At 36.3% G+C, this 12,537-nt stretch overlaps 1 protein-coding gene across 4 annotated transcripts in view; it reads left to right on the plus strand.

The window, feature by feature from the left end:
- The first annotated feature begins 212 nt into the window (after positions 1–212).
- SWIP (strumpellin and WASH-interacting protein) overlaps positions 213–12,537 on the plus strand; it is a 496,362-nt gene continuing 484,037 nt past the window's right edge. For 3 of the 4 annotated variants that reach the window (XM_090381778.1, XM_090381779.1, XM_090381782.1), the window contains exon 1: positions 213–346. In XM_090381778.1, the coding sequence (XP_090237904.1) occupies positions 248–346 (99 nt within the window). In that variant the 5' untranslated portion in view covers positions 213–247. Of the gene's footprint in view, positions 347–9,239; positions 9,346–12,537 lie in introns of those variants that run through there. The other variant, XM_090381781.1, reaches the window with a different exon arrangement.

The raw sequence follows: 12,537 nt of genomic DNA on the forward strand, positions 1-12,537 counted from the left end.
AACTTTAAGTTGAGGCAGTGGTAAAAATAAGTTTTTTGCTCAACTAGTGGCTTATAAATGATATTTTTCTTTCCAGGATTTATGTAAGGGATCAATTATTTGAATAATTGAGCCTCTACCATGTATATGTGTTCATGTGTGTGTGTGTGTGTGTGTGTGTGTGTGTATATATATATATATTTATTTTTTTTTTTTTCCATTTTTAGAAATTATTGGTGAAGTACAACTTAGAAAATATGGAAAGTTTATGGAGGATTACAGTTTGCAGTTACGGGATATTGAACGTGCTCTTGATGATGCTGTTTGTGATAAATGGGACATGATGCTTGATCCGGTTTCACTTCAGGTGAGACCATTATTGCAACTTTTAATACAGATGGACATAACAGTAGATTATGGGTAATTTTTAGGTTATATGGTAGTTTTAACTGTGAAATGTTTTAAAGTTTTATTATTTGGCTCTGCAATATAGTATATTTGACATCAACTTTTATTTTAGAAATATATTTCTGCACTTGTTTTTGTAGTGCAGGTGCTTTGTTGTCACTTTCCTGCTTTCTCTCACTCGTATCTATTTTTAAGATTTTAAAAATGTACTAAGGTGAACATTTTTTTATCAGATAGGTCATAAATGTATAAAGAGAGTGAAGCATGATTATCAGTTTAAAGAGAGTGAAACATGAATAAGATTATAATGGATTTGTGTGCACTGAATTTTTCAAAGATAGTAAATAGTGGTGAATATTACTACTGCACATATCTTTTCTTCACTCAAGTTTTATGTATTGTCTACAGCAGGGGTGTCCAACCTTTTAGCTTCCCTGAGCCACATTGGAAGAAGACGAGTTGTTTTGGGCCACACATAAAATACACTAACACTAACGATAGCTGATGAGCAAAAAAACGTAGAATATATAGTTACCATATTTAAGTAATTTAAACTTCATTAATTCATGAATTTTTTATTATAAAAGTAAAAGACAAGACAGCAACATGAAATTAGTGAGATGTTTGACATTGTTTTTGAGACACTAATGCTTCGATATTTGGTTCGATGGAAGTAGTTGCAATTCTCAGTGAGTTCTCAAGGTGCTCATCAGATATTTTGGTTCTAGTTTTATTCTTCTTGTGCTTCATCCTTGAAAATAGCTGCTTCCAATGTAGGTGCTTCCAAATAGCAATGACATGAATAAGGCATGATTGTGAAGCGAGGGATATTTTTCCTCTGGGAAGATATATCTTATAGAAATCCAGTAAAGAGACATGATCAAATTTTTCTTTAAGTTGAATGTCAGATTGTAGCTCTATGCATTCCATTTGAAAATTGGCAGGTAATATGTTTATGTCAACTGAAAATGGAGTCGCAAATATACCAAAAGATTGAAGATTTTTCCGGAAATCTTGAAACCTGTTCTCAAATTCCTATATCAAATCGAAAAGCAAGGCTGCATATTTTTCGTTGTTCACAGGACCGTGTTTAGCCAACGTGTCAAAATGCATAAAATTGTTTGCCTTAATTTGAGATTGCCATAGTTTCAGTTTCATTTTGAACGCTGTTATAGTTTGAAACTTATTGATCAGTTGGTTTTCTAACTCATTTAAATGAGGGGTGAAGTCTACTAAAAATGCCAAATCTGTGAGCCACTTTTCATCGTCAAGTTCTGGCACAAATTTTGTTTTTGATTCCATAAACGACTTGATTTCATTTCGCAAATCATAAAATCTTTTCAACATTTTACCTCAACTTAACCATCTTACTTCCAAAAAGTAAATGATGTCCCCATAGTCGGCATCCATAAATTTAAGGAATTCCTGGAATTGGTGATGATTCAATCCCTTGGCCCTTATGAAATTTACAGCATTGATGTCAATTTTGGGAGACAATTGCATCGTCTTCTATTAATTTTACAAGTCCATCTCTTTTACTTATCATTGCTGGGGCACCATCAGTAGCTATACCAGATATGTTCAGGGGCGCCTCCGTAGCCAGGTGGGAAGGAGCGGCAGTGCGTAGCACACGCTTCTTGATTAGACCAGGGTTCGAGCCCGTCACCACCAAATATGGAGGATGCGGAAAGGTCAGGGAATGACCACCGCATATCCCTGGAGCAATATGGCCTTAGTTGCTAATGCTCCTAAAAACCAAATAACAATAACAACAACAACCAGATATGTTCACAATGGACAAAGAAAATTGCTTTAACGTATTTTTCACTGCTTCGTATAAATCTCTTGATTTAGTTGTTTTTTAATGGCACTAAAGAAGCCATTTCTTCAGCGATATTATATTCGTCATCAATACCTCTAATAAAAATTGCCAATTGAGCTGTATTAGTAGCATCAATACTTTCATCTATCGCCAAAGCATAAAATTTAAAACTAGCACTCTACTCTCCAAAACTTTTTCAATAGATTTTCCTATTTCATCAATTCGCCTGGCTATATTCTGGTTGTTATGTTGTTGTTATTTGGTTTTTAGGAGCATTAGCAACTAAGGCCATATTGCTCTGGGGATATGCGGTTGTCATTCCCTGACCTTTCCGCATCCTCCGTATTTGGTGGTCACGGGCTCGAACCCCGGTCTAATCAAGAAGCATGTGCTACGCACTGCTTCTCCTGCTCACCTGGCTACAGAGGCGACCACTATAGTCTGGTGAGACAAACTGGTCTTAGAAAAATCCCTTTTTTTTATCAGGGCAAATTATATCTGCCATGCCTTCCATACGTTGCTTAATAAACTCACCATTGGCATACGGTTTTGATTTTTTTGCTATCATGTTTGCAACCACATAACTAGCTTTTACAATAGAATCTGCTTCAGTTGTTATTTTTTTAAAAAACTTTGTTGAGATGAATAATTTTTTTTAGTTCCGCTATTTTGTCTTTACGACACATTCCTTGATATGCACTAAATTTCGCAGCATGTTTTTGCATGTAATGCCTTTTCAAATTGTAGTCTTTGAAAACTGGCACAAATTCCCTACAAATTAAGCAGATTGCCTTAGTATTTGCCTCAGCAAAAATGTAGTCATCTGTCCACTTTTCGTTGAACAATCTTCCTTCTATAATTTTTCTTTTTTTTTTGGTTTGGTTTTCTTTTGAGATGCTGCGGAAGCCATGCTGGAATTTAAAAAAAAAATAGATTGAAAATTAGAAAGTAAGGTTTAATAATCAAATAAAAATACTTGCATGTCTTCTAAATAACCAAAAATGTCTTGTGTTTACAAAGGTAGGTAGGAAAAAATATTATCAATAATCACCTGCGTTTTACTCGCCAAATTGCCACAAACACACATAACGTCTGCACCTTTCTTCGGTGTCAACTCGACTGTTTACAATTGTCCAAACTAGAGTTTGAACAGGCTAAGAGTAGAAAACTTGCTTCTTGCCCTAATGGTAGCCGTGCATTCTGGTCTCTTGCCAAAGCTATTGGCCGCAACTTTTGCCCATCTCTGCTCCCACCTCTGTCAAAACCAGATGGTTCTGTTGTCACTTCAGCCAAGGATAAAGCTGACCTGCTAGCATCCCATTTTTCTTCCAGCTCATGTATTAATGATCTTGGTAAAACACCTCCCACCATTCCCAACACGCTCCATTCAATGCCTCCTGTGGTCTTCCATCAAAAGGATATCAGAAGGATTTTGATGAATATTGATGCTAAAAAAGCTCCAGGTCCTGATGGTATTTCTCCACTTGTTCTCAAAGCCTGTGCTCCTGAATTTACTCCTATTCTTTGCCGCCTTTTTTCACTTTCTTATTCCAAAGGTGTTTTTCCTTCTGCTTGGAAATTTGCTCATATCCAGCCAGTTAATAAAAAGGGTGACAAATCCCTCCCATCCAATTATTGTCCCATTGCAATTACTTCTACTCTTTCTAAAGTAATGGAGAAATCAATTAACCGCCAACTCTTAAACTGCCTAGAAACCTTCCGTCTGATCAACGATCGCCAGTATGGATTCCGTCAGTGTCGATCCACTGGTGATATTCTGGCTTATGTTACCCATTTATGGACTAATTCAATGGAAAGTTTCGGTGAAACACAAGTAATTGCTCTTGACATCTCAAAGGCTTTTGATCGTGTTTGGCATAAAGGTCTTCTAATCAAGCTCCCATCTTATGGTTTGCCAACTGTTTTTAGTAATTGGTTATCCAGTTTTCTCTCTGATCGCTCACTGAGGGTGATGGTAGATGGCTCTCTGTCTTCTAACTTCTCCACTAATGCCGGTGTCCCCCAAGGTTCAGTTCTTTCCCCCACTCTTTTCCTCTTCTATATCAATGACCTTCTTCCATTGACTGGAAATCCTATCCATAGATTTGCCGATGATAGCACATTGCATTCAACTTTCCATTTTGAGAAACCTTGTCCTGCCCAATGAGCTTCATCTCCTCGAAAATCTGCTACCAATTCCTTAAATGCCGATCTTCAGGTAATTCTCCAGTGGGGCAGAGACAACTTAGTTGATTTCAACCCTTCTAAAACTCAGTCTTGTCTTATATCTCGCAAAAAGGATTCTTCTGCTCCTATGCTTATCTTTAGTGACACTCCGATTTCTAGGCAAAATGATATATCTTTTTTGGGGGTTACCCTGACTTCTAATCTCTCTTGACACAAGCACATTACAAATATTGCTTCCTCTGCGTCTAAAAAACTTGGTTTTCTCTTTCGCTCTCGGCGTTACTTTTCTTCCAAACAGCTGCTCACTCTGTATAAATCGCAAATCCGCCCTGCCATGGAATATTGTTTCCACATCTGGAGTGGTGCCCCCAAAACCTCTCTCAGGCTTCTTGATTCCATTCAGAAGAGGGCAGTGTGGTTAATTAATGATTCATCTCTAACAGAGTCTCTCCACTCGCTTTCTCATAGATGCACTGTTTCTGCTGCATGCCTCTTCTACAGATACTTCCATGGGCACTGTTCTTCTGAATTGGCTTCTATAATTCCTGCTCTCTCTTTCAAAACAGTCCGAACACGTGCCGCTACCAGCCAACATCCATTTACTGTCCAACTTCAAACCCACAGAACCAACTTTTCATCTTCCTCATTTATTCATTCATCTGCCGTTTTCTGGAACAACCTTCCTTCATACGTATTTCCTGAAAATTACAATCTACAGAAGTTCAAGTCCAATGTCAACAAATATCTTCTTTTGTCTTCTTAACCTCCAACCCAAGCACGGTACTAAGTACTATAGATTCTAATACCTCTCGTGTTTGGGGTTCACATAAAAAAAAAAAAAAAAAAAGGTGAACCAGTGCATTTTGCTTATTTGGAGGTTTGAAGTGGTTTGTCTCTATCTCTTCTTTCATGTAGTGCAGGTGATATCTGTTGACATCATGATGGGCATCATGGTGAGATCCAATATTCTTTACATTTCAAGAGTACTCCTCTAAAACAGTTTTTGCAGGTTGACTGTTAGGTAGTCTACTAGACTGAACCTCTTGGTAACTTTCTTGGAGGCATCCATATCAGTTTTGTATAATTTCACTGCCTCTTCTCTGCCAGCTAGTGACTGCAGGGAGTCTGAATAGTGTGTTTGAGGGAGGAACTATTGAGACTTCATTATTAGTAGTGGACAATGATACATGGAAGCAAGCTTATACAACATCAGGGGGTAAAAAAAAAACACCTCATTTGTCTATTCCCTCTAATAATTTCTCGTATTCTTTGTTAAATTTATTCAAACTATCCACTTCCATAACACCAAATGGAAGTTTGTTTGACAATCACTCATTCTCTAGCCAAAAGCAAATTTCCACACATTAATCCTACAATCCTCCTTTATCAGCTTAATTCATTTAAGAATCAGGGCCTTAAATGATTAAGGTCTCCTTGCAAGTACCTATTTTCCAGATACAGCAATTTGCAGAACTGAAATCTTTCTTAGTAAGGGCACCCCTTTGTGCCCCTTACTAATCTTGTTACTTGTCTGAGCTCAGTACAAATATTGTTACTGTGTGCAAGCCATATCCAAAAATTTAATAATTCTTACATGTCCCCCCCTCCCCCACTTTTATTTCTTTTATTGAATACTTCATGAATATTAAAATTAATGGAATAGACCTATCTGCAAAAAGGTCCAAATCTCACAAAAATTTCCCCATTCATTTCACAGATACACTTGTTCTCAGTTCCAATCTCAGTGATGTCCATTTCCACCTACAATCCAAGGAGCCTCACTTTTTCTGATTAAGTCTCAATTATCAGGTGCCTCAGCCACCATTTATTTCAGATACTCTAATTATCTTACTCCTTTCACATCACTGATGGTATTACTTGCCCATATGCCTGCTCTGATATTCCTCGTCAGAAACTTTCTAAATCTGGAATCTTTTCTTTTTGATCTCCTCTGGTTCAGAATTTTTCTATTGATTTCTGTAAAATTTATCTGTTGCCTCTATCATCCTCCCTACTATTCTAATCATTCATATCTCTTTCTCTCTCTCTCTCTTCTTTCTTTGAAACTCTAATTTCTGCAGTCTCTTTCCTAACAGTGAGGTAATTTACTTGGTGATTTTTATGTGTACAATTCCTGCTGGCTTCAGTTTTCTATTTACACAGACCCAGCTGATTGAGATGCTGTGGCTTTTGAAATTACTAATGACTTGGCACTGCTTGTTCAAATTGCCATGCCAGAATACTAACCAGTCTTAACCACACACATACAGGCGCCTCCGTAGCCAGGTGGGCAGGAGTGGCAGTGCGGAGCACACGCTTCTTGATTAGATTGGGGTTCGAGCCCGTGACCACCAAATACGGAGGATGCGGAAAGGTCAGGGAATGATCACCGCATATTCCTGGAGCAATATGGCCTTAGTTGCTAATGTTCCTAAAAAAAAACCAAATAACAATAATAACAATAACACACATACACACATCCAACATTCTTGATCTTTTCCTCACCAGCAACCTTTCAAAGTACATGGTCAGCGTTAATTGTCCTTTAGGCATTTCAGGTCACAAATTGGTGACAGTCTCTTCTCCAGTAGAGTCAACTTCTCTCTCTCTCTCTCACATGGCTACTCTTAGCATTGTATCATTTGGCATTACAAGAATCTGAAATGGGATGCTGCATGATTTCTTTTTTTCTTTTCCTTGGTTGGATTACTGTTTTAAATCTTCCTATTCCAACATTTACTCAGATTTTTGTCAGAGAAATTATTCTTGTTGAGATAACTTCCTTTATTCCTTATTCTACCCTAAAATCTCATCCTTTACTTAACCTTGGTTTTCCAATAAATGTGCTAAGGCTGTTCAATATAAGAGTGTTGCATTTTGCAACTGGCTTGTATCCAAATCTTTGACTGCACTTTTTACCTACACTAAAACTTGCAACAATTGTAGAACAGCTATTAATCAATCTGAGCTTGATTTTGAACAGGCTAAGAGAGAAAACTTTCTTCTTTTTAAAATGGTAGTTGAGGCCTGTGGTGTCTTGCCAAAGCTATTGTCTGCAACTTCTGTCCATCTATGCTCCCATTTCTGTAATAACCCAATGGTTCTGTTACATCTGCAGTTAAAGATAAAGCTGACGTAATAGCATCTATTTACAAATTGTAAATTAATTTGTAAATAGATGGTAAATTACCTCCTACCATACCAAATACACTCCACTCAGTTCCTCCTATGGTTTTCCAACAGAAGGACATTAGAAGAATTCTGAACAACCTTGGGTGTTCTTGTTCAAAATGCTCCAGGCCCTGATTGCATTTCTCCACTTGTTCCTAAAACCTATGTTTCTTAGCTTTCTTCTGTTCTGTGCTACCCTTTTACACTTTCTTGTTCCACTGATGTTTTATTCTTTTGCTTGGAAATTTGCTCATATGCGGCCCGTGTAAAGTTCTACAGTACTTAGAACCGACAATTTTAAGTAGTGTAGGTTCTAATACCTTTTATGTTGGGGGGGGTCATAAAAAACAACATAGAGACTACTGTACAAAAGGTAGTTCTTAAAAAGGTTGACAGATCTCTCCTTTCTAGTCGTCGTCCTTACCTCTACTCTTCCTAAAGTAATCAAGAAATGTTTTAGACTAGGTAATAGATATACTACCAAGTCTAAAACTATCTCAAGTATCATCTTTTCAGAAATCCTTTCTATAGTTTTGTTGATGATAGCGCACTGCATTCCACTTTCCAGTTTGAGAAACCCCTTACCCTGCCCAAACAACTTAAATTTCTCAAATATCTACCCCAATTCCTTAAATGCTGATCTTCAGGCAATTTTGAAAATGTCTGCCGCCACTATGCTCATCTTCTATGCCAGTCTGATTTCTAGAGACGATCATTTATCTTTATTACTGATTACACTGACTTTTAGTCTCTTTTAGCATAAGCACATCACAAATATTTCTACCATTAAATAAATGAAATTAAGTAAATTAAACTTAACAAGATGTTTTTGTTTTCAGTTACATAATTACATAACATTGCACTATATATTGTATATACAGTGCAATGCTATGATATGTACAAAACAGAACATTTAATTCATATATAGTATGAGTTTAAAGGTTGTGTATTATTATATCATTATTTGTATACAGTGAGAGTAAAGTGATATGTATGAGTATTTACAGAATTTCTTTAAGAACAATAATAAGGATAGGGAAGAAATTTAGATGGAATATCTTATGCCAATTTTAAATGAGCTCATAATTTTAAAGGCAAGTGAGGTAATAAATTAATTAGATTTCTGATTTATCGACACAATTATAAAAGTAAAATATACTTTATATTTTACTTATTACAATAAAAATTTTATATTTTATATTATATAAATTTTTTCTTATTACTGTGTAAAAATATTAGCCTTTTCTATATTAAGATAGTAATAGTTTTAACTTCTTTTTACCTCAAGGCAGTAATATTCACAAGTTGAGAGAAGTATGCTAATCGAGATGCCTATTATCCAATGAGAGACCAGTAATCTTGATCAGTAGATTATTTCAAGACTTGGATTGTGGTTTTTATATTTAAAAAAAAAAAATAACAGAAATAGCCTTTTTGGTGACATTATTTGTTAAAAATAGTGCTTCTCAAGGAAATTCATGGTTAAGGAAGCTTGTTCTATCTTGAATTTGAATTATAAAACATTTACCCATGGCAGTTTAAATTCTGCTGGTTGCAAAATACATAAAGGACAAAGTAGTCCAAAATTTACTGATTCAGATGTAAAATGATAAAAAAATGACACATTGGAATTCTATTTTGCAGTAAACTCACCTACAGAATCATTAAGAGTATGAACAACAGAATCAGTTTTAGTGTAGTCCTCCTCTTAGGAGGACTATACAATCTTGACATGATTGGCTTTGCTCTGGCAACAGACTGGTTCATTACACCAGCAGGTAATTAAGTTTTGAAGATGTGTTAGTTTTGCATGGACATCTGTTAATTTTTTTTTTTTTTGTGCTTGCCTTTGTTGTTTTTCTAAATTTTATCATTTTCATCAGACCTTTACATTCAAGATGTGTAAGACATGTCACTCCCAGGCTCAAAGTAATTAATTCAGTGGTTGAATTTGTTAAATTAATAGGTGTAATGTGATGTGGTATATAAATAAATTTTATTCAAAAACAGGGTAACATGATTTTGGTTGATAATTTAATTTTTTTTTGTTATTAATATATTTTTTTATCATCATAAAATTTAAATCAGTGAAATATACAATAATTTTTCTCTCTCTTTTCTTCAGTGTGGGTAGCAGCTTTCATACATTTGAAATTTAAAAATCATTCATTGTGTTATTGATTATACATTTGTTAAAATTGTCTAAAAATCATTATGATGATATGTGTGCCAGGTACAGGTCTGAATTTAGACATGATGAAGCCCTAAGTGAAATATGTAAAGAGTTCCTAAAGTATGCAATTATACATTTTTATGCTCATAAAAGGAAGCAGCTAAACATCCTTGGATAACAGTGCCCCAAGCCATGGTTTATTTGGCTTATGCCAAAATCTGGCACAGATTGGTTGAAACCTTTTCACAATTGTTGTCAAGTAGATGTTTCCTAGGCTTCCTGTGGGATCAAGGATCTCTGCTGTGAGGATTTTTTTTTATGAAAACCCCAAACATGAGAGATATTAGAACCTATAGTACTTAGTACCGTGCTTGGATTGGAGGTTGAGAAGACGAAAGAAGATATTTGTTGACATTAGACTTGAACTTCTGTAGACTGTAATTTTCAGTAAATACGTATTTGATAGTGTAAACCAGACCTGTGAGGCTCAATACGTTCTACGTTGATTTCGATATTTGTAAAAGAATAAGAGGAGTTTACCTCAATATGATATGTAGAACACTTCCATATGATACTCTCCAGAAATTAAAATGAATATAACATTACAGTAAAAATTAAATTAAAAAATCGATATTACATTACAGAAAAAATAAATTGAAAACAATTAAAACACAATTGAACACAATTAAAAATCTATTGAACACAATTAAAAATCAATTGAATGCAATTAAAAATTAAATAAAAGAATTTGACAAAAATATTGCAAAATGATTTTTCAAAAATTGTTTTACAATATTTTCATTAAATTTCCAAGATCATTAATACATGAGTTGGAAGAAAAATCGAATGCTAGCAGGTCAGCATTCGATTGACAATAGAACCATCTGGTTTTGACAGAGGTGGGCAAAAGTTTCAACCAATAGCTTTGTTCAGAGCCCAGAATGCTCGGCTACCAAGAGCCAGAATGCTCGTCAAGAAGCAAATTTTCTACTCTTAGCCTGTTCAAAGTCTAGTTTGGACTGATTAATAACTGCTTTACAATTGTTGCAAGCTCTGGTGTAGGCAGAAAATGAAATTGAAGAATTGAAAACAAGCCAATTACGATATGCAACATTCTTCTCTTGAACAGCCTTAGCACATTTATTGGAAAACCAAGGTTTAGATAAAGGATGAGATTTTAAAGTGGAGTGTGGAATAAAGGATTCCATTCCTACAAGAATAATTTCACTGACCCAATATGAGCAAACGTTGACATCAGAAGTTTTGTAACAGTAATCCAACCAAGGAAAAGAAGAAAAGAAATCTTGCAGGTCATCCCATTTTGCATTCTGTTAATGCCAAACAACACGAGGTTTGGGAATAGCCATGAGATAAAGGCTGCATTGGAGAAGAGACAATCACCAAGTTGTGCGAGGTCATTAGTAATTGCAAATGCCTCAGAATCTTGACCAGCTGGAGTTGTGAACATTAAAATCACCCAGGAAAATTACCTTGCTGTTAGGAAAGTTGGACTGGCGAAAGTCAAGTTTCAAAGACAGGAAGTCAAAGAGTTCCAAGTGATTAGTGGAGTGAGTTGGGAGAACGGTAGAGACAACAGATAAATTTGACAGAATTAGGTTGAGAGATTTTAAGCCAGAGAACATCAAAAAAAGGAGATTCCAAATTACCAAGTCTCTGACTGGGAATATCGGAATGGACATATGCACAATTACCACCTTTGAGGCAAAAGGAGTCATACAGTGAATAATTTGGTCATACAGTGAATAATTTGAGCAGTGGTTGAATCAACTGATAACTGAGATTCTTTCAGAAAAAGTACATGTGGTTTGGCAGAGTGTAAGTGGAAATGGACATAATTGAGATTAAAACTGAGACCATGTATATTTGTGAAATGAACTAGGAAGTGTTTGGGAGGTTTAGATCTTTTCGCAGATAAGCTTGCTCTATTAGTTTGACAATTCATGGTGTATTCGATAGTAAGAAAAAGTGTGTGTGGAGGGACATGCTGAATGAAGTAATGAAATTTTTGGATATGGCATACATATGGTAAGAATATATCCAGATCCTTGAGATTATGTAGCCTCGACAATGCCCCCCCCCCTGCACACACTACTCGGACTCTCTCCAGTCACTATCTGGCAGAGTAAGCAAAATTATACACTAGCTGATCCGGAAGCCTCCCAGAGAGAGAGAGAGAGAGAGAGAGAGAGTGTGTTACCAATAGGTTTGGTCTGGTGTGCTAACTATCAGCCGGCCTGCGAATACTGTTTTAGAACTGTACCCTCGAAAGGTAAGGAAGTTTGGATCACTCCATGGTGTTCATTCTAGACATCATACTGCATGATGGAAGAGATGGAGGAGGATTGACCGGAATTTTGCTCTGGAGACTTAACATGGGTTCCACCACTTCAAGCCTCCAATAAGCAAAGTGGTGGTATTGCACTGGTTGATGAGTCGAGAGTCATCTACCACCTAGTATTGCCTGGTAACACAGAGGGGCGGCATTCCTCCCTGTGGTGTGGGTGCCACACCTTGACTCCTGCTTACATTGGTTCACACCTGGGTGGTCCCACCATTGTAAAGGTGCAGGCAGAGGATTTGGCTGTCACAGACCATCCAGACTCTGCCAAAATTAGGTCCACTTGATTTCAGTGTCACCTGAATATCAGTTCCATCAGTGTTTTAGACTCCCAAGTAGCAAGCACAGCTTGTCTGGCATATCTGAGAATGTCTCCAATAGCCTCAATTTTCAATACCTCAAGGATGTCATTATGTTGTCTGCTGTTGGAGCATGGGC

The sequence above is a fragment of the Mastigoproctus giganteus genome, chromosome 9, assembly GCF_048544385.1.
Source record: "Mastigoproctus giganteus isolate SK-2022 chromosome 9, ASM4854438v1, whole genome shotgun sequence".
In the NCBI taxonomy this organism is placed as follows: Eukaryota; Metazoa; Arthropoda; class Arachnida; order Uropygi; family Thelyphonidae; genus Mastigoproctus; species Mastigoproctus giganteus.